This window comes from Pteronotus mesoamericanus, unplaced genomic scaffold (assembly GCF_021234165.1).
Source record: "Pteronotus mesoamericanus isolate MK-2021 breed Mesoamerican mustached bat unplaced genomic scaffold, CSHL_Meso_final contig_702, whole genome shotgun sequence".
In the NCBI taxonomy this organism is placed as follows: Eukaryota; Metazoa; Chordata; class Mammalia; order Chiroptera; family Mormoopidae; genus Pteronotus; species Pteronotus mesoamericanus.
The window spans coordinates 3,232,757-3,254,972 of record NW_026555239.1 but is presented as its reverse complement, the minus strand read 5'-3'; the positions used below and the strand labels follow the sequence as shown (position 1 = coordinate 3,254,972).

At 56.6% G+C, this 22,216-nt stretch overlaps 1 protein-coding gene across 2 annotated transcripts in view; it reads left to right on the top strand.

Annotated features, from left to right (window-relative positions):
- The window catches only part of NFAM1 (NFAT activating protein with ITAM motif 1), a 31,045-nt gene extending 12,200 nt beyond the window's left edge, over positions 1-18,845 (top strand). Inside the window, exons 2-6 of one of the 2 annotated variants that reach the window (XM_054582560.1) lie at positions 1,254-1,586; positions 2,806-2,918; positions 6,123-6,242; positions 16,902-16,988; positions 18,349-18,845. In XM_054582560.1, the coding sequence (XP_054438535.1) occupies positions 1,254-1,586; positions 2,806-2,918; positions 6,123-6,242; positions 16,902-16,988; positions 18,349-18,408 (713 nt within the window). In that variant the 3' untranslated portion in view covers positions 18,409-18,845. The remainder of the gene's footprint in view (positions 1-1,253; positions 1,587-2,805; positions 2,919-6,122; positions 6,243-16,901; positions 16,989-18,348) is intronic. The other variant, XM_054582561.1, reaches the window with a different exon arrangement.
- Positions 18,846-22,216: the final 3,371 nt, after the last annotated feature.

Here is a 22,216-nt window from a genome sequence, read left to right as displayed (position 1 = left end):
TTAGTTCCCCAATAGGAAAGTCCAAATATCAGTGTAGGTGGAGCTCTGAGGGACTAACTGGCGTGGAGGGCCATTTCTGGCCCTGTCCCCAGGCTTCCAGAGGGCCTGCCTTCCCTCCCCCGGGGATCCTGTTCAGGGCTGAGCTACAGGGACCCGAGCAGAAACCAGCCTGGCCCGGCGCCAGCCCCGCACCGCAGGCAGGAGGCCCATGCCTCGCTTTCCCCCCACAAAATAAATCTCCCTGCTCCCTCCGAGCATCTCAAAAGCACGATCTTCTCCCGATTAACAACCTGGCCAGCATGTTCTTGGCTGCTCGCTGCCGACCTCAATTTAGAACTGTCTGCTGTTTGGCTGCTGGAGAGGGAAGGTTCCGGGGGGCCGACGCTGAGGGGGCTCATGCAGCTGAGGTCTGGGGAGGTGGCGTCCACTGACCCAGCCTGACCCTGACCAGCATCTCAGGAGGCTGCAGGAGGGCAGGAGGCCCAGCCAGGCAGGCTGCCGCTTCGGGGGCTTTCAAACTGTTTTCCTAGGTGCCTCTGATGAAGAGGGGTGGTGGGTGGGGGTGGGGAGGAGGCAGCTCCCACAAAACTGCCTTGGTAACCGTCACTGAACATCATGGTCAAGGCTAAACGGCCACGTGTGAAACACCCCTGCATTGTCAGAAAACTGCTCTTGGGGCATTGCTTGTTATATTCTATAAAAATTTGACAAGTTCTTCTCTGAGCTCAGATTCAGGCAAAGCTTTGTCTCTCCCGACGCCTGGCACGCCTCCTCCCTCAGGCTGGGACTGCCGTGGGCAGGCCTGCCTCCCTCCGAGGCTCGATTGCCAGGAAGTGCTTCTTTCTGCCATTTTCCTGCCTCCTTCCTCTCTGCTTTTCATCTTCACCAGCTTTGAGTCATCTCAGGCCTGTGCTGCTGTTATCCAGTGAGGCTTCTGGGCCTTTGGGAAGGAGAGTGGTAGGAGTGTGGGGTCTGGAGCCTTCTAGCCCCGGGGGGCTCCCCCACTGAGAGACTGAAAGCCAGCAGCCTGACCTCCCTGACCGTCAGACTCCTCTTCTCTGTAAAATGGAGCTCTTACACACTGTGCCCTGGGTGGGCTGGGAGATGGTGAGTTGCGTGTAGAGCGCTGGGCGCAACACCTGCGCGCCGCGAGGGCTTGAGGGGCTGGGGAGAGCCGCGGTCCTGTTGGGAGAGCAGGCGGGACCAAAGCGGCCTGGAACGTAAGCCACTGTCTGCTTTTCCTTCTTCTGCAGGAGGGCAGTCGGTGACCCACACTGGGCTCCCCATTATGGTCACACTGGCCAAGAAGGCCGTGTCCTTCAACTGCAGTATCACCTACCCGTACACAGAAAAATACAAAAACTTCGTAGTCAGCTACTTTTATGTGGACCGCCAGGGCCAGAAGAGAGAGGGGCAGAAGACCAGCTGCCAACCCCGCATGGGCACAGAGAACCAGACCCTCACCACGAAGTGCAAGATCTCCCCAAAGCTGCCTGACACATCAGCCACCGGCACCTACTACTGCTCCGTCAAGTGGAGTTCGCAGTCCACTATGAACGGCAACGGCACCTTCATCCTGGTCAGAGGTGAGGCCTCCGTGGCTCTTCCAGGGTCAAGGGCTCAAGGGCTCATGCAGCAGAGTTTGGGGCATGGGATCTAAAGTGGGGAGCGTCTGTCTCTCCTTTCCGCTTTGGCAAATCTGAACAGAGCGGGCTGGGGGAGCCCCAGGCCGCACAGGTTTGCCAAAGCATCCGTGTTGTGTGGCAAGGACAGAGGCCTGGCATGCAGATCTTCTCTGGCCACCTCTGGCAGGCCACCTAAGGGATATCAATTGGTCCCTTGGTCTCAGTGTTCCTTCAGCATAAGGTTGAGGTTGAGTGCGTGCGGAACTGGGCACGTGCACGTGAGCCGGTGGCAGCCTGTGAATGAGCACGCACCTCATGTATGTCTTTCTGGGGACAGATTCCTAGTTTTCATCACATTCTCAAAGGAGCAATGACACCAAAAAAATTAAGAACAGCCCGTCCTCAAAGCCATGGTTCTCTGACCTGCCTCTCCAACTCCCCCTGGGCAGGGGCGGGGCCTCGGAAACCCAAGTCCTGGGTGTGGACCCCAGTCCTGTTGCTTGCCAGGATGTGACCTTGGGTTGGTGCTCCTGGCAACACCCGGCCTGTCAAAGGCTTGTATGGGGATGAATGAGATCCTGCATACGAGGGCTAGGGCCTAGTAATAGGATGTGCTTGATAAATAACAGACAGCGATGTGCCTGGCTCGTGGTCAGCCCTCTGCAAGTTTTTGCCAGCCAGATGTATGGAGAGAAGGATGGAGGGCGGCAAGGATGGAGGGCTCAAGGGAAGGGGCTGGGCTGTGCCCTTCACACCACGCCCTCCCGCCAGCCTGCTCCCCTGCCATCTGTGCCGGCCAGGCACCTGCCAGACCCAGAACAAAGCGCCCCCTGCAGCCTCACAGTTCGTGCTCATACGATCACTATTTCACGTGTGGAGGAGGAGGCCCCACGAGATGAAATGACTTGCCCAGGGTCCCACAGGCACCTCTTGGTGGAGCCAGCTCTCTGGGGCAGGGCATTTAGGAAGCCAAAGAAGTGGGTCTTGCCTGAACAAGAACCAGGTGGCAAGCACAGGAAGGGCCTCAGCCAGAGCAAGTGTGAGAACGCGGACCTCAGGGGTTGCTTGTGGGGGAGCGGGTTAGCGCGGGTTCTTCGGAAAGGAGGCTAGGGATTGCGAGGGCCTGGGGGTGGGCAGGGTGGGGTGTCACAACCCCTCTGCTTCCCTGCCCTCCTCCTAGACACAGGCTACCGAGAATCCTCAGGGGTCCCCCAGATGATCCTGTTCTGTTGCTTTATCGGCCTGCTGAGTGTCCTGAGCATCCTGGGCACGGCTCTGCTGCTCTGGAAGAAGGTAGGGATGCACACACACGCATGCACGCACGGCAGCGCTGCCCCGCCACCCCTCGGGGTCCACTGGGCACGCTCCCGAGGACCAAGGGGCTGCCTGCCCGCCTGCCCCACAGGGTACCCCGGTGCGCCCTGGTGAGGAGCCCTGAAACAGGCGTTCCCTCTGGCCCCTCACACCAAGCCCCTCCCTCCCCCTTCCTGTGGCTGGGCCTGAGCTACCAACTCATCACCAGGAGTTGTGAGAAACCACAGTTTTTCAGCCTTTGCTGTTCAGGATCTAGCCCCCTCTCCCAGGCCCTGACCCCTCCCACCCTGCCCTGGCCCCAGGCTTCATCAACCGCTTAGCTGGAATATGGGTTTCCCCGCTTCCTCACTCTGCCCCCCACGCTCTTGCTTGGGTGTATGTTGCTGTCCCCCCACCAGGGAGTAAGCCCTCGAGGGCAGGGACTGACACATAGTATGTGCTTGTGGAAAGAACTAGTGGTGACGCATAGAGGCAGCCACTTCCAAGGCGGGCAGGACGACAGCATCTCCCCCATTTTCCAGGGGACGAAACGGAGGCTCCACAGGTTTCCTGGCTGCTGATGGCCACACGGATGGGCATATTCATTTGAAAATCACAACTGGAAGGGAATGTTGATGGCCCCGACAGGGCTCCAAGGGGCGGAGCGTCCTGGCACCTGTAACAAAATGCCCCCGGCTGATTCTTCCAGGGAGGCTCCTCTGTGCTCCCCGGACCCTGGACCCTAGTCCCAGCCTCCTCATCTCCCCCGGAGGCCTGCCATACCTGGAGCAGCTCCCTTGCCTCCCCTCACGGCCCCTCCCAACTCTCAATGCACCCACACCCGTGGCAGCGGAGGGAGCCTTACAAAACACAGACCTGACCCAGTCCGACCGATTCCCTGCCCGGGCAGCTCTCCGAGGAAGGACGCTGTGGCCCCCGGCCTTGTGCGGCCCCGCCCTTGCAGCCTCCAAGCTTTTGCTTTCATCCGACCCCTTTCTCTCTGACAGTCTGTCCTTCTGCATGTCCCTGGCATGTCCTGGTCGTCCTGTCCCTGTGCTCTTCTGTGTGCTGTTCCCGCCGCCTGGGACATTTTCTCAGACCCCTCTCCCATCCTCGGGGGAGGGCGCGAGCCCTGCGCAGCCTGGCCCAGTCCCCTGGCAGACACGGGGCTCCGTCCCCCGACACCGCAGTGGCGCCGACCTCCCTGGCAGCCCCGCCAGCCGCAGCAGGAGCGCCGCAAGGCCAGTCCTGGGCCTCGCCTGCCGCGGGCGCCAGGGGGCCCCTGCCCCTGAGCCCCACCCCCGCCGCCTCGGCAATGTGCAGGGCAGAGGCACCAGCCTCCAGCTGCCCTGAGGCGAGCCCAGGCCCCTGCCTGTGGCAGGCCCTCAAAGCAGGTGGTCAGGGGAGGGACATCAGACTGTAGGACGGGGCATCTGGGCTCGATCAAGGGAAGTCATTGACGGGGTGGTCCAGCCTCAGTTTCCCCCTCTTTTAAGTGGGAATTCTGTGCCTTCCTCATCAGGCTGTTACGAGGATTAAATGAAAATAACAACCGGTCCCACGGTTCTTTGCACACTGTAAAGTGTGACGTGGATGCCAGTATCTGCCTCATTGTCTATGAGACCTACACAGTCACAAAAAAGAAAGCAGCAAAGCCTGCAGGTCCTGTCAGGTAAATCAGACAGGGCTGGGTTCAAATCCTACTGCTGCCATTTCCTGGCTCTGTGGCCTCAGGCAAGTCACTTGTCCTCTCTGAGCCTTTGCCTCCCCCTGTGTGGGGCAGAGATAATATGAGGGCTTGTCTTGCAGGTTTATTAGGGGTGCATGAGGCAAGTCAGGTAGCGTTTTTAGAGCCCCACCTGGCACCCAGTGAGCCCTGTCTTCCTGAGCAGCCATTATGCTGTGGCTAGGGGTGGCGCTGGCTTCTGCCTGAAAGTGAAGTAGCTCTCGAGAACTAATCCCGAGTAAATGGGCTGGGGATTGGCAGGCAGCCAGCGTTTTTAATTAGCTTCTACCCAGAGATGAGGCTGTTGTTCCACTCTTGGCAGTGTGGTGCCTGAGACAAGGGGGCGCGATCGGACGGCCTCCCTGGGCCTCCTCCTTGGAAGGAGCTGGTGGTACCCGCCTTCTGCTGTCTCTCTGAGCCCTTTGGCTTCCCACCGCCCGCGGCCTCGGTCTCTGCCTCTGGGGCTGCCATTAGTGCTCCACAGGGCAGCTGGCTCAAGTTTCTGACACCACGTCGTGATCCCAGCCCCTCCCCCTTCTAAAGCCCCCTGATGTTTTCCGCTGCTCATTCCCTTCCTGCGAGCCTGCGCGGCCATCCTGACCCACCTGGGCAGGTCCACCTCTCTCTGGCCCTGCTGACCATCTGGAAGTTCCTCAAGACCTTCAGGACTTGGCACATGCGGTTCCCTCTGCCTTTCCTCCCTCTTTTGCCAAACAAACTTCTCAGCCTTCAGGTCTTAAACATCCCTGCCTGCCAGGTGAGGTGCCTATTCCCTGCCCCTGTGCCAGAGGCTCTGTCCTCCCAGGTTAGTGCATGTACCATGCTTTGGTAAAAGTTCTAGTCCCTTGTCCACTTCCCCTCTGGGTCCTAAGCTCCGGGAGGACAGGGATGGCATCCATCTCTTTGTGCCACGAGGCTAACAAGAGGTGCCTGAAAAGAGTGTGTTGGTGGGTTGAGGGCTACTTAAGTGCCACCCAAATGCCAAGCACTTGCCCCCTCATAAATTTTCTGAATTCTTGCAATGATTTTGCAAAAGAGGGTTATTGATGAAGCAATTGAGGCCCAGCAAGGGGAAGTGGATTGCACGAGGCCACAGAGCCAGGGAAGGCAGGCGCGACTGGGCGCCTGGTCCAGCCGGCGTTGGCTCGGCACCGCCCCAGCAGTCGGCTCCGTAGCTGGGGCCCCTGGCGCACTGGCACTGGCATCCAGCTCCCACCAGCCCCCGAGCCAGGGCCTGTGTCCGCGGGTAGTGCCTTACGGGGTCGTTGCTGGATGCTCCCGGCAGATGAGTGGTTAGACGCGGGTCTTGGAGGCATTTGGCACGACTCCCTGGAGAGGACGGGGAAAGGTGCTGAGTGATCAGTTTCCCTGTGGCCTCATGACAATCAGCCGTCCTTTCCCCGGGTGGGTCTGTGCAGGGAGGGAGACTGGGGAATCGCTTGTCCCCAGCTCTGACCGTCTGACTTGCTTCCTTGCAGAAGCAGATGAAGGGTTCACAGAAACACCCAGCCCGGAAGGGCGCATCTCCAGCTGCGGCTCCGGGCCCGGCTCCAAGCCCGGCCAAACCGGAGCAGCCTCCGGCCGAATCCCTCTACATGGTGAGTCCTGGGGCCTGGCCCTGACACCCACCTCTCAGGCCCGACGTGTGGCCTGGTTCCCTGGCTTGGTCATGGGCCAGCTGTGACCTCTGAGCCTTAAGTTCCTCATCTGTAACCTGGGGACAAGAAGTCCTGCGTGGTGGGCTCTAGTCTATGAAAGTGACCTGGGATTCTGTGAAGTGCCCCGGGGCCCGCCTTGGCCCGCCCCCCCACTTCTGGGATAAGGGGGGCGGCACGAGTTGTTGGGGAATGAAGAAAAGCCCTTCACGCAACCAGAGATGCTCGGGGCCAGCTCACCAACTCCTTCCTGTTTTTATTGCACAAACATCACAACAAGAATCACAAAAAGAGGAAAAGGTCAAGCACTGTCCCAAGCCTTTCACACGTCAACGGCTTTCGATTCTTCACACGCACCCTCCTCACCCCACACAGACGTGGTTTTATGTCCTTATGATCCAGAGGAGATACCGGCGGGGACGCTTTTCCGTGCGCCCTTGCCTTTTCCATCATTGCAGGGGCCTTCATCACTCCCTGGGGCAGGGGCGCAGCCCCGGGCCCTGTCAGCGTGCAGCCACTCTGCCCGGCGGCTGGGAAGGCGAAGAACGTTCTTCTTCAGTTACATCTATTTTACACAAGTAACATTGCTCACTGTAGAGAAAGTGAAGAATAAATGCCACCCAGTGTCAGCTGGGGTCCCCGTGAGGACTAGACCGGCCAGGTTGGGATCTTAGCTCCACACCGGGAGGGGCAGAGCCCCTTTGCCACCCCAGGAGCGTGTTCCGGGGCTGCCTCCGACACTCGGGTTCTGTCCCCACCGCCCCGACTCACACAGCAAACCTGGGCCCTTCCTCGATCTCTGCACAACCCCACACAGAGGGCATTTAGAGTGTGGCTCTGTTTAGTAAGGATGGGGGCAGATGGGGACAAGCCAAAGGGATGGTCCCTATGGGGCATCGCTGACAGCTCCAAATAGGACAGAACAACGCCACCTCACTCAGGGTCTTCAGGCCTCCACCCAGGGAATTTCCACCTCCCTTGGCCTCTCACGTGGCCCCAGACTTCCCCATATTCTTTCTTCCCTCTCAGCAACTCAGCATGGTGTTTTCCCATGAGGACTTCTGGTGTCAGCTGTTAAATAAAACATTTCTCTTTCTCTCTCTCTCTCTCTCTACACACACACACACACGCGCGCGCGCGCACACACACACACTCACTCACGTACATATTACATCTCTTTCATATATATATTGAAAAGAAAAAAAAATAACCGTTATCCTAATTCTAGCTTCTTCCAAGATAAATTCTAGTAACATTGACTTCTATACTTTCCAGTCCTTTAAAAAAACACATACAAAGAGACTCATACATGTATTCACACATACTCTTTTTTTTTTTACTGAAGTAATATAGCTATTTTTTTCATGTTACACTATCTCAAGAACATGTTTCCACATGAATAAACATTCTCCTACAAACTTATTTTTGGTGACACAGACTCACTTTTGCACGGAGCGCCTTTCTCTCCTGCGCTGAGACTCCTTGGGGTGTCTGGGGTGCAGGGAAGAGGCCCACTGCCCCCCACGCTTGCAGGGCGGCTGGGAGAGGTTGGAGACCAGAGAGAAGATGTGAAGGGAAGCCACAGACTTTGCTATCCCATGAGGCCGGTCCCTGCCGGCTGGGACTGGAGCTGAGCAGATAAGGATGACACTAACCACAAGGATGAAGATGTCGGGGGCCATTTGTCGAGTACCTATGAAGTACCAGGCACCATAGTAGGACTTGTAACCATTACCTCATTAATCCTCATGAGGTTTTATCTAATGGTTTGTTGTCCTCATTTTCATTTCATTTTCTTTTCTTTAAACAAACTTTTTTTTTTAAATCCTCACCTGAGAGCATGTTTTCATTGCTTTTAAAGAGAGAGGAAGCGGGGAGGGAAGGAGGAAGGGAAGGAGGGAGATGGAGGAGGTATATCTTGGGCGTGGAGTCCCAGCCCCACACCAGGCCCCCCAGCTCAGGGTTCCAGTGCCAGGAAGATAAGTCCCCACAACTTCTGGCTGCAAAAACCAGTCCCCACTGGTTTTTGCAGGAAGGGAGATGGAGAGGGAAAGAGAGAGAGCGAGAGATCAATGTAACAGAGAAACATCGATTGGTTGCCTCTCATAGGCTCCTTGACCAGGGTTTGAACCCACAACACAGCCATGTGCCCTGACCGGAAATCGAACCCACAGCCTTTTGGTTCATGGGAGGATGTTCCAACCAGCTGAGCCACACTGGCCAGGGCTCCATTTTATTTTCCAATTGTCTCTTGCTGGTCTGTAGAAATATGATTTGTTTTTAAAAGACTTTTAAAAATTGTATTGATTATGCTACTATAGTTGTCCTGATTTTTGCCCCCTTTTACCCAGCACCCCCCTCCCTCAGGCAATCCCCCATCCTTGTTCATGTCCATGGGTCATGCGTGTAAATTTTTTGGCCACTCCATTTCCTACACTGTACTTTACATCCCCATGGCTATTCTGTAACTACCTGTTTGTAATTCTTAATCCCCTCACCTCTCACCCATTCTCCCACACCCTCCCCCCATCTCTTTATCTTTAACCGTGGGCATTTTAATTATTATGTGTCTTGGGGTGGGCGTCTTTGGGTCCATCTTGTTTGGGACTCTGTGCTTCCTGGACTTGAATGTCTAATTCCTTCACCAAATTAGGGATGCTTTCTTTCATTATTTTTTCAAATAGATTTCCAATTTCTTGCTCTGTCTACTCTCCTTCTGGCACCCTATGAAGCAAGTGTGGGATTGCTTAAAGTAGACCCAGAGGCTGCTTACACTATCTCTGCTTTTTGGATTCTCTTTTCTTTTTGTTGTTCTGCGTTGTTGTTTTTTTTTTGCTTCCTTATGTTCCAAATCATTGATTGATTCTCAGCTTCATCCACTGTACTGCTGTTTCCCTGTAAATTGTTCTTTATTTCAATTAGCATATCCTTTGTTTCTGACTGGATTTTTTTAGGCTGTTAAGGTTCTCACTAAGTTCCTTGAGCATCCTTATAACCAGTGTTTTGAACTCTGCATCTGATAGACTTCTTATCTCCAATTCATTTAGCTCTATTTCTGGAGTTTAGATCTGTTCTTTCATTTGGGCCACATTTCTTTGTCTCCTCACTTTGGCAGCCTCCCCATGTTTGTTTCTACGTATAAGGTAAGAGCTGCTTTGACTCTGTATATTGGCTGTGTGGCCTAATGTAGTAGGTGTCCTGTAGGGTGCAGTGACACATCCTCCCCTATCACCGAAGCTGGGTACTCGAGCTGCAGCCTTTGTTTGGATTGAGTACAACCTCCTCTTGTCATTGAGCCTTGGTTGCTGTTGGCAGGTCAATGGGAGGAGTTTACCAGGCCAGCCAGCTGCAAGGACTGGCTGTGACCACTGACCACCAACCTCTGCCCTCTGTGGAGAATCAGCCGTGCAGGGGCAGGGTAGGGATGCTCCATTGTGGTCTGTAGCTGCCCAGTGGGTGCACTGACCTGAGGTTTCCTGGGTGGTGCAGGCCAAGATCAGTCCCCAACCTGTTTTGCCCAGGCCACCTTGCCTGAGCTATAAAGCAATCTGAGAGGGTTGCTACTTGTGCTGGACTTGGAGATTTCCAGGTGAAACCAAGCTGTGAATCTAGGTTGCTGGTTCTGGACCTGGGGCTCACTGAGGCCAGCTGATTCTTGTTTGAAAGGATTTAGGAAGTTCTGCAGCTTGAGCCAAGACCAACCATTCATATGGAAAAGTAGCTTGGGTGGGCCAGTAAGTTGCATGGGGCAGAGTCTCTGGGGATCTCCAAGGCTGGTCAAACAGTGTTAGCCAGGTTGGTGCAACCTTAGATATGGCACCAGCCTGCCAGATCTGTGGAGAGAGGGCCCAGAAAAGCGACAATGGCCTCTTCTCCCCTTGATGCAACACCTCAGCCTCCCCCTGCATGCCACTGGTGCCCCTCAAGCTGCCAGCTTGGCACCAGAGCCCAGAGGGAATGAGTTTGAGTAGGTGAGTCCATGTGTGAGTTTTTTAAAAGGAACCACTTGGGGCTCCAGAAATTTCTTCCATTGACTCAATCCCCACCGGTTTTTGCAGCCAGAAGTTGTGGGGACTTATCTTCCTGGCATTGGAACCCTGAGCTGGGGGGCCTGGTGTGGGGCTGGGACTCTTCACTCCCAAGATATACCTCCCGTATTTTTATCCACCACACGTGGGTGAGGGATCATCCTGTTCCATGTCTGTGCCCCTTCTACCAGTCTGGATGGATGTGGTTTCTTTAATTCCGTAGTTGTCAGACTTCCATTCGGCTTGATTTCTTTTGGTTCTGAACAATGGTTGTTCTATATTTTAGTTGAAATTCTGTTGTGGTTGTGCGAGGAGGTGAGCCATGTCTTCCTATACCGCCATCTTGACCAGAAGTCATGACTGATTTTTCAAGTCATAACTGATTTTTCTATATTGACTTTCTATATAGAGTGACCTCGCTAAGTTGACTCATTTATTCTAATGATTTCTCTGTAAATTCCTTTGGATTGTATATGAACACAGCCATGTCATCTATGAAAATGGAAATTTGATTTCCTCCTTTCTAATTCTCATACCTATTATTTTATTTTTTTTTTCTTGTTTTATTGCATTGCCTGAGACCTCTGGTATGATAGAGAATAGGAGCAGTGACAGCAGATATCCTTGTCTTGTCCCCAACCTCTAGGGGAAGATTTTTTAATATTCCTCCTTCTATTCTCTATGGATAGATACTTAGATTATTGATTTTCAATCTTTCTTCTTTTTTAATTTATGCAATTAAAGCTATGAACTTCCCTTTATGTATGGCTTTAGCTGTATCCCACAAGTTTTGACATGTTGTATTTTTAATTATCTTTCAGTTTAAATTTTTCATTGTGATTTCCTCCTTGCCCCGTGGGTTATTTGAAAGTGCTTTGCTTAATTTTCAAATGTTTAATTATTTTCTAGTTATTATCCTGTTGTTTTTTTTTATTTCTCACTAATTCCACTGTGACCAGCGAATATAGTCTGTATGATTTTAACCCTTTGAAGTCTTTGAGACTTGCTTTATGGATCAACTTACGTTCTGTGTACCCTTGGAAAGCACTTGCATTCTGCGTGGCTGCTTGAGTGTTCCCTCACGTCCGTTAGGCCAGGTTGCTGTTGTTAAAAATACCCCATATCCTTATTTGTTTTTTGTCTAACAGATGTTAAGAGAAGTGAGTTAAAAATCTGCCCATATAATGGTAGATTTGTGTATTCTCCTTTTAATTATGTCAATTTTTGCTTTTTGTTCATGTGAGGAAATGCTCATGATATATTAAGACATGGAGGGGAAAAAGGTATAGTACTCCAATTTTTTTTTTTTTTTTTTAGTTTACCTATTAGCCCTGGCCGGTGTGGCTCAGAGGGCTGGGCATCATTCTGCAAACCAAAAGGTCACTGGTTTGATTTCCTGTCAGGGCACATGCCTGGGTTGCGGGTTCGGTGGTGTGCAGTCTGGGTGCATGTAAGAAACAACCAGTCGATGTTTCTCTCTCAAAATGATGTTTCACTTCCTCTCTTTCTCCCTCCCTTCCCACTCTCTAGAATCAATAAAAGAAAAAAAATTTTTTTTTTTAAATTTACCTGTTAAGCAGCATGGATTTGGAGTGGATCAGACAGACTGGGGTTCAAAACCTGGTTGTTTTGCTTATGAGTTCTGCTACTTAAACTTTCAGCATCTTGGCTCCATAATCTGTAAAATAGGGCTAATGATACAATATTAAATTTATAGTTTGCGGACATGCTTTGATTTCTTCCATCTTAAATTCCATGTCTTGAGCCCACATCCCCCTCCAGCAACTCGGCTCTTTCTCCAACACCTTGGAACTGTCGGTGCTCAGTGTGACTCGCCCTCCCACCTGCTTCAGGCTTTCTGCCCAGCTCTTCTCTTCTCAAGGTCTCCATCGACCTCCATGCCGTTAAATCCACGGGTCAGCTCCTGCTCCTTACCTTCCCTGATGAATCAGAAGCACCTGACAGCACCAAGATCTCCCTCCTCCTTGGCACACTTTCTTCGCTTGCTTCTGGAACATTCCACTCTCTCCTGATGCCCCCCTTGACTCACAAACACACCTCTTCAGCCTCCTTCACTGGTTCTTCCTTAGAGACCAGTGGAACCCTGGCCTCTAAACATTGGGGTCCAGTTCTGGGACGCTTTCTCTTGATCCTCACTTCCTTCCTGGGTGATCTTATTCAGCCTCAAGGCGTTGAGAACACCCACAACGTGGCAGCCCCCAAATTTAGCATAGCCCAGACATCTCTAATCACCAGAGTCAACTCTATTTGGAGGTTTCATCTGCTTTCTTTCTTTCTTTCTTTCTATTTTTTTTTTAAGATTTTATTTATTTATTTTTAGAGAGAGGGGAAGGGAGGGAGAGAAACATCAATGTGTGGTTGCTTCTCACATGTCTCCTACTGGGGAGCTGGCCTGCAACCCAGACGTGTGCTCTGACTGGGAATCAAACCAGCGACTCTTTGGTTTGCAGGCCAGGGCTCAGTCCACTGAGCCACACCAGCCAGGGCCCAAACCAATTCTTTACCCATGGGAGTACCTCTCCCCACCACTCCCTCCTGGTAGTGAATGATTGCTCCATCCTTTCTGTTGCTCAGGCTAAAAATTTTGAAGTTGTGCTTTCTATCATTGCTCATGTCTGATCCATCAGCACATGGTGTTTCAAAGCACATCTGGAATCTGACCCTTCTCGCCCCTGCAGGGCTAGCGCTGGTGGGGGCCACCACCATGTGCTGCGTGGAGTCTTGCAATTGGTTTCGAATCGGCCGGCCTATGACCCTCCTTGCCCCGCAGTGTCTGCCCCGCAGTGTGTGCCCCGCAGTGTGTGCCCCGCAGTGTGTGCCCTGCAGTGTCCCGCAGCCGGCAGCCGCGGAGTGATCCTGTCCAACCGCAGACAGATAGCGTCTGTTCTGCTCTCAGCCTCTGGAGAGTCTGGGTCCTCCGAGAAGCAGTCGCTCTGCTGGGGTTAGATGTGTGGTAGTTCATCAGGGAAACCACCTGGGACAGAAACTGGCACAGACCAGGACGGGGGAGGGAGGCAGAGAGGAAGCACCGACAACCACGCAGCCTCGGGACGTTTCAGCGAAGCCATTGGGAGCTCCACGTTCTAGGAGTCCTGGGTCCCCCAGGGCTGGAGTCCTGCGTGCTTGCCCTGGCCGCGAGCAGCCCGTGCGGCGCGTGGCTTCCGGCGCATGCGTAGGAGGGATTTCGGAGCACAGCAGCTGGCGCCTGCGGTCAGTGCTGATCCCTAGAGCTGAGGGTCTGTGCAACACAGCCTCGTGCCTGTGCCGTCCTTCAAAGGCTCCTGTCTCACTCAGAGTCAGCGTCACAGCCCTGACAGTGGCCTCCAAGAGCTCTGTTCCCATGTCCTCCCACTGTTACTCTGTGTCACTCGCTCCGATCACACTGGCCCCCTTGCTGCTCCCCAAATATACCAGGCATGCCCCCACCACAGGGCCCTGGTGTTGGCTGTGCCCTCTGCTCCAGTGTGTCCTTTCTGTGACTGTCCATGGGGCCACTCCCTCACTCCGCTGCTCTGTGCTCAGATGGCACGTTTGCAGCGAGGCATTTCCTGACCTCCCTTTTGAAATTGCAAACTCCGTGGCCCAACCTGCCTATCTTCCTGGCCCCTCTGACCGCCTTTTCCTCCCAGGATTGTGGTCTGTCTCACAGCACCTCCCTGCCGCCCACACCAGCCCAGTGCCCAGCACACAGCAGGTGCTTAGCAGCCTGCCCTGTGGATGCGTGGAGGACTGTTTTTAACTTCTAGGCGCCCAGGATTCTGCGGGGTTCAGTGCTAGGTGCAGAGTGGGCACGCCATGGGGCGTCGGCACTGCAGTGTCACTCTCCCAGGCAGCGTGTGGACACCGTGCTGCCTCTGCCTGGCCCAGTGCCCTCATTCTTGCTGTCAGCTGCAGCCCCCCTGTGCCCCGTGGCAGCAGTGGGGACCTACTGAACACACCGACGCTGTTGCTTCCCACTCAGAAACCTCCAGCGGCTCCCCACTGCCAGCTCCTCCTCCGCCTGGCACGAGAGGCCTGCGCCAGCCCTGCCTCCCCAGACCCCCGTCACCCCAGCGGGCCGTGCACTTCAGACCTTGACCTGGGGCAGAGTGCTCCTTCTCTGCTGAGTGCTGCTCTTCTCTGAACAGCCCACAGAGAGCATCGTGCGCACTCCACACGCAGGTGCCCACGAGAGCGCAGCTCTTGCGTTTCCTTGGTCATGAGGGGGTGGGGATTACAGGGGGACCAATGTCTGGACCCTCAGATTAGGTCCTGGCCCAGAACAGCTGACTTCAGCTCTGGCCTCTGCCTGCCTGGAGGAAGGCCTCGGCATTGGCTTCACACCTCTGTCAGGGTCGATGGCCATTCCGGTCAGCACCATCGCCCACTGGGAGCAGGAGGCAAAGGACAGGAAGAGCCTGAGCCCCCAGACTAACAGCCCCAGCCCAGCCCAGCCCAGCCCAGAGCAGCCCACCCCGAGGCCTGGGCAGGCTTCTCCCAGCAGGCACACCCCGAAGGAGGCAGGCCTCCTCGTCACCTAGGAAGGCCAGCAGGGGCTGGTTCAGAGCCTGTGAGGTTGCCCTGTGTTTCACAGCCTGGTGACGCAGGTCACACCCTGAATGCAAATGCAGCCAGCAGGTCAGGACCTGTCGGAAGCTTTGCTGCGCAGCTGCTAATTGACAGCACCTCTGCAGCTGCCCTTGGCCACAGCATGGCCACCTGCCTGCGTGTGGCAGAGGCCCGCGGGGTCCTGGGGCAGGGTGCTCTTCTCTGGCCCGGAAAGCCCCTGGCCACATGGGAGCACAAGGAGCTGGGGGCAAAAGGCCTGAGTTCCAATCTTGGGACTCAGCCCACGGGCCAGGGCTGTGTGACCTGAGACATCTCTGGGCCTTTCTGGGCTAACGTGTGGCGGGCAGCCCACGTGAGCCGGACACAGTGGGGAGGGAGTCACCTGTGGGACCCCAGGTCCGCTCCGCTGCGCAGCTGTCAGCAGGAGGCCCTTTTCCTCCCCCCTCTCTGTGACAAGAAGGGTCCAGCTGGAGGGGGCTGTCAGCCCTGTGGAGACCCAGGCCTGAGAGGACAGAGGGGAGGGGCACAGGGCTTTTGTGTGCCAGGCTTGTGGGCAAGGGCCAGTGCTCTGGGCAGGCATGACAACCCGGCGGGTCAGAGCAGGCCTTGGAAGTGTCCTTTCCCTGGAATTGGGGCTCTTTCTTGGGGCGGCCCTGCGCCCTTCCCTACCAGGAGGCCGGTTGGAAGCCCCTCTCCCGTGACCCACCTACCCTCTTTCTGACTCAGAGGCCCCTTGAACTGGTCCCCAGGGCCACCTTGCTATCACTGTGAGTGATGCCCTTGAAGTGAGGGTTTCCCAAGAGCCAAATGGTTTATTACACGGGTTTTCATGCCCCACTACCTCTCGGTGCCTCCTTCCTCCCATCAGTGCCTCCCCCCTCCCTTGCCTCAGAGCACCACCTGTCTCTCCAGCCTGCCGCGGCAACCCCTGCTTGCCTGTTGCCAGGGAAACCACCTCCTTGGCAACCAGCCGGCATCCCTACGACATGTACATGTGGGAAGGAAAAGTTCCTGCCTCTCGCTTGGGCTGTTGGTGGCTCTGCTCTGGCAGTCCCCAACAGCATCTCTGACAGTCCCAAACGGGGTCCAGGCTGTGACGACAGAAGGGGGAGGGTGGTGTCAAGCCTCTTTTATGAGCATTTAACTGATGATGATTCAACAGTTATGAAGCACCTACTATTTTCCAGACCCTATGCTAGGCCTGCCATACGCAATATCTCATTTAATCAGGGGTTGGGCCTGCAAGATAGAAGTGATTATTCCCATTTTGCAGATGAGGAAAATGAGGTTCAGGGGTTGCCCATGGCTGGCAGGTATCAGAGCCAAGAGTTGGACTTAGTCTTGTCTAATTTCAAAGCCCTGATTCTTTCCACCATCCTGAGGCCCCTGGTCAGGCTGCTCATAGCTGGGCCAGGAGTGAGCATGGCCCCAAAATGCACCCCCGAGTGACTTAGGATCCTCTCATCATAGATCATTCGGTGTTGTTCTCAAAGCGTGCCACGCATAGCCATGTGTTCAGAGACCCAGAGACTAAATGGGGACAGCTAGGTGGGAGAGAAGGGGGACCCAGTGGGTGCCCAGGTCATCTGTGAGTGCTGGCTGGAGCGGGTGTGGGGGGCCTCAAGGGAGATCTAGTACGGGTGGGTGCGTGGGGCCATCACAGGAATGGGGTTTGGGCCAGGGGAGTTAGGGCGGGTGATGGGAGGGCGTGCATTGGAGCTATCTCTGCAATGTCATGCCTGGGGTTGGCTGGCCGGAGCCTTGAGGTGGTATGAGGGAGGTGGCAAGGGGCACAGAGGGGGCTCACCCTGTACAAGCACGAAGAGGCAAGGTGGCTCCAAGAGAGGGAATGGGGGGTACGACAAGCGTGGCCAGACGTGGTGGCGCGTCCCCTCACGGGCCATGGCCCACAGGGTCTACCCGTGTTCCGAGCTCTCTCGGGCTGCTGGGGCCAGGCCCTGACTCTCTGGCCACAGCCCTCTGACCCTCATACCGTCTCCCGCAGGCCCTGCAGCGCCAGGAGACCGAGGTCTACGCCTGCATGCAGCCCGAGACCAGCAGACCGCCCTTCGGCAGGAGCCTTCTCCCCAAGGTACGCAGGGCACAGGGCAGCCGGCCTGGCTCCCCTTAATTCCATCGGACCCTCTCCTCCGCTGTGAGGGGGGGCAAATAGGACCACAGGAGTGAGCCCCGGCTGCTGAATCAAAGTGCTCTCCCGAGGCTGCTGGCCTGGCGGTGACAGCGCTAGTGGGTTGGAGGCCCTGCTCTACCCCTTAGCCGCTGGGCAGCCCTGGCCAAGCACCCGCCCTCTGCGCCTGAGCCACCTGTCTGTAAACGGAGGAGCCTGACTGCACTCAGCTCACAGGATCACCGTGAGGATTGAATGTTGTAGCGGAACCCACTAGGCACCCGTGCAATGCGCACCGTTGTGACTACCACTGGGCACAGTGCCGTGTCTACACCGGCCAATCGGGCAGGGACTTGAGGCTTCTAGCGGCCCCCAGCTGATGGCGGCTCAGGCCGGGCGCTGCAGCCTGAGCTGGTGCCGGCCTGGGCCGGCCTGGCCAGGGCTCCCTGACCCCCGTGCCGGCGCCCAGGGCGTTTCGCTTAATCACGGTTCTCTTTTAAACCTCCGTTTGCTCATCTGTAAAGTGGATGAGTGACACTTGGCTGCCCCTGAGTTCAAAGGAGTTCCAAGTTAAATAACATCGACAACAGAAATGTAGACCCCATAAAACAGAAGGGGCTGTTAAGCGGATACAAAGGCCCATGGGTGGTGGGTAGGCCCATGGGTACCTTAGAAGAGCCATCAAGAAGTTGGGGGGGGCGGTGCTGGTGCTTGGTCTCCCCGGCCCAGGGGGCCCAGGCTGGCACTGTTTGGTGAACTTCTATTCTCAAAGCCGTCTCTGTGCTCCGCCCTGAACGAGGCCCTCACTGGAGGCAGGGCTTCCCCATCCTGGGGCCCCGGGAGTGCGCAAGTCATCCAGGCAGTGCTCCGGCAGTGCCCACCCTGGGCTGGGCCTTGGGTGCTGGCCAGGAGGGTAGGACAGGTCCCTGCTCTCCAGGAGCCTTGGGGCTGCAGGAGCAGGGTCTCTGACCCGACAAACACACAGACGCTTGCGGCCCCGTCTGAGAGGTGGGCTCTGGAGAAGGGCAGACCAGGACGTGGGAGAGGGGTTCTTGCAGATGCTGGGTGAGTAGGAGGTTTGGGGGAGCAGGTGGGGTTGAAGGAACTTCCCAGACAGAAGGAAGAGCGTGTGCGGAGGCTGCGAGTCAGGAAGGGGAGGCCCATGGGGCAGGAGGGCGGGGGCGGGGTAGGCTTGGGGACAAGGCCAGGCTTCCCTGTCACAGGCACACAGGAAGCCATCTGTTGGTTTGCCTTTGACTAAAATGAAATTAGGGCGCGTTTGTTCTTTTCCCTATTATTTTTATTTCTTTTCCTTTCCCCCCAGGAAAATCCACATAGATTTGAGAATGACGGAGAATTTAACCTGGTCTATGAAAATCTCTAGGACAGCTCCGCCTGCCCATAGGCCTTGCCCTGGATCAGAAGCTCTGGGGCAGCCCCTCCATCCAAAGGACTTGATCTGGAGCAAGAGTGAGGCTCCGGGGCACCCCCTCCCTCACCCCCACATTGCAGGCCTTCCTGCCTTGGCCTGCCCCGCCCCCACTCTGCACCCTTGCACACCCGCCCAGTGTTTCCCATCTCTAGGCCTTTGTCCAAGTTGTTCCCTCAGCGAGGCGGGCCCTTGTCAGTATCCAAGGGCTCTCGTGCGCCCCCGGCCATTCCCAGAGCCCTCCTCGCCCCCTCGAGACATATAGGCTCTCTTGGCACCTGCCTGTGCCATGGCCTGCAAGGCGACTGGGAGCTCCTCAGGAGAGACCTGGCAAGGGACCCTTGTCAGTGCTGTATGCACACCAAGTGGGTGAATAAAGGAGCAACTCTGCAAATGCCCCACTTCCCTGCCCTCGCCCATCTATGCCAAAGGCACAAGGCGGCCGCCCGGGGGAAGCTGGGGGCTGGCGTGGGAAGTATGGGGTGTGGGGAAGAGTGAATTGTGCAGAGGAAGGACTGGCCTCAGGGACAGAGCGGGAGGCCGAGGAGGTAGCAGAGCGGCTGGGGTGCTAGAGCAGCCAAGGTCCGGTGCCCACTGGTGAGGAAGGGGATCCAGATCATTCTGAGCAGGGGAGGCGGAGGTGCGGGCTAACCAGGAGCCAAACGGCCTAAAGCTCTCTGCCCCCGACCAGGGACCCCGAGGTCATCTCCCCTCTGCCTGGCCTTTTGTACACACTGTGCCGACTGCTTCGTCACCCCCTTCCCTCAAGCCTTCTCCACCCTTGGGCCTCAGCTGCTCCTCCTTCCACCCTAAGGCCCGGTCCCCCTAAGGCCCCTCCTTCTGGCCCATCTTGACCTCAGCGACCTCCTCTGTCTTTATCGGAGTTACGCGTAGCCCAGGCCCCCTGGGGACCGAGGACCACCTATCTCCATCAGGGTCTGGCTACCTGGGTGGGTGCCTGAGGCCTCCCCTGGGTGGGTGGAGGGGTCCTTCACATTGCAGAAGCTCAGGCCCCACGTGGACGGTGGCCCCTCCGTGCCTGGCCCTGTGCCATTCCCACTATTCTGAGGGTTCACGTCATCCTTCATTTCACTGGAAGCAGCTCCTTGCTGTGAGTGGAAACCCGCCTCTCAGGAAGAGGAAAGCGAAGGGTCCAGATCACCCAGGCTGTCAGGCTCCACCCCATGCCCTCCTTGGCCTTCCATTGTTTTCTCATTTGTAAAAGGGGCAAGCCAAACCTCCCTCCCCATCCCCCATGGCCCCAGAGGCCCCTGAGGTGCCCTCGCACACAAACCCCAGATGTGTATGAGAGGGGCGGGGGGCCCAAAGCACAGCCCCAGCCCTGGCCCCTAACAACGCTGGGCTGCGGGCCCTGGGCAGGCAGCACAGGCCCCTCAACTCGGGGACAGAAAAGCTGGGGGTGGAGGGTGGAGAGAGGCTGATTTCCAGAAGAAGCCCCGCCCCTCCAGTAGGGTGACACTGAGCCTCCCTGGGCCCACAGCAGAGTCCAGCCGCCCCGCTTGGGTCTGGGCCCGGCCTGTGAGCTCACAGCGAGGAGGACTCTGAGCTAGATTATAAGGTTCGGTGGAGAGGCCTCTGCTCCCCAGGAGGCTGGAGTTTAATGAACTCCGAGCCTGTTGAGGGAGGCAAAGCTGCCCTGAGCCGGACTGTCCAGGTTCCTGACTCCAACAGCCTGAGGCGCGGCCAGGGAGGGGCTGGGGAGCGAGGGGAGGCTGCGGCTCAGGGAGCAGGGAGCCTCCTGAAACCCCAAGCCAGCAAGCCCAGCAGGAGGCCACTTGGCTGGGCCTGGACCTCAACCCCTCTGGCTGGGGATCAGCCTTTTCCAGTTGGCCCCAGGGGTGGAGAGGGGAGCCTGGCAGGATTACCACACCCTCTGCCTCCCGGCACCCGCCCCCCCGCCCCCCGCCCCCACCCTGGCCCCGACCCTGGCCCGGGTACAGCTGCCCTTCCCCTGCACTCTCTTCTCCACGTGGGTCCTGTCCCTCCTTGTCCTCAAAACCCAAAACCTTCAACAGTCCCCACTTCACCTGGAACAAAACCCCAACTCCTCCCTGGGGTTTATGGGGCCCTCAGACACCAACTGGTCAACGCAGACGTTGCCAGCGTGGTGGCTGCGTCTGGTTCAGGGCAAGGCTATGTAGCCAGGAGGTTTTGATGCGAGCAAGAAAAGAGGCAAGGAGGAAAAGGAGGAGGAGGAAGAGGAAGAGGAAGGGCGGGACACTTCCGAGGGGCTTTGACACAGGGTGGGTGGGGGAAGACTCTTCCAGGACTTCAGGTGTAGAGCAAAGGAGACTGAGCACCTGGTACCAACTCCCTCCCCTGACCCCGGGACTGAGAGCCTATGGAGATGGGCTGGTACAGGGGTGAGGGGTGACAGATTCTCCAGGGGGAGCAGGGGGCAGTGAGGGAGGAGGAGAGGATGGAGAGCCCCTTACAGGCCGGGGCAGGCCTGCGGGTGACTCTGAGTGGGTAGGGAAGAGGAGAGCGAGGAACCCCACTTGGAGGCTGTTTGGGGGCCAGGTGGCCGCTGGCCTCCCCAGTTCCACCTCTCAGCAGCCATGTCCACTTGAGCCTGGGTTTCAGTGACAATCAAAGCTGCTCAATGTTGCTCAGAGAGGACAGATGGGTAACTCCGCACTCTGCCGAGGCCCAGCGGCCCGTGTCTGTCTCCACTAATCCTTCAGGTCAGGAAAGGCCAGATGCCCGGAGGCAGCGTGGCGGGCGGGGCTTGCTAAGTGAGGGGCAGGCCTCCGTGGGGGCGGGGGTGGGACCCAGGCTCTGAGGCTGCCCCTGCAGGGAGCATCTTGCAAGGCAGGCAGGGAGGCAAACAGAGAGGGGCGTGTGTGTGTGTGTGTGTGTGTGTGTGTGTGTGTGTGTGTGTGTGTGTTTGTGGGGGGCGTCTCAGGACAGGCTGGAGAAGGAGAGCTAGGACAGTGCCCCAGGGAAGGGGGCCTGATGGGGAACAGGTGACACCCAGGAGAAGGGGAGCCTCAGACCCTAAGGGCGGAGGATGGCAGCCATCCTGAAGGCACCCGCTGAGCCAAGAACTGCTAGGAGAAGCCCCAGGCTGCCCTGAGGGCCAGGCCTCAGGCGCTGCTTCCTCCTGTCGGGCCCTGCCCCAAGGCCCGGCCTGCCCTTGCGCTGACCTGCATTTCCTACCATCTCTCCTGGCAAGTCATGCCCTGCCGCCCTCTTCAGAGTCTCAGAGCATCTGAAACCATCCAAGTGCTCCTGACACCCTCGGCTCCCCCTGACCCCTGTAGGGCAGCAGCTCAGAAATGGCCTGCCCGCCCCCTGCCCGTGGGTGTCAGCCTCCCTGCCCCCCTCGGCTCCTGCTCCTCTCAGCACTTGCTGGAGAAAACCATCCCCAGAAACCAAACTGCAAAGTGGGTGTGGGGAGCGGTGGCCCCTCCTCGGCAACAATTTCTAGAGGATTCTGCAAAGCAGAGTTTCCATGGGAACACGTGCATGTTGCACAGGGAACCCCACCTTCACAGCCAATATCGTCGCAGGACCTTGGCAAGGGGTGGGGGTGCTCTGCCAGGCACAGCCACTGCTTTTTGGCCACCAGCCTTCGCTAACCTGAAATCCAGTTACAGGCAAATTTGCCCTGTATTTTTTTTTTTTTAAACATTCTAATTTAAAGGCCACACTCCATTCTAAGGATGCCTCTGGGGTTTCCAGGATGGATTTTTATGTAGTTCAATAGTTTTCTTGGCAGAATGCTCAGCCAGCAGAGATG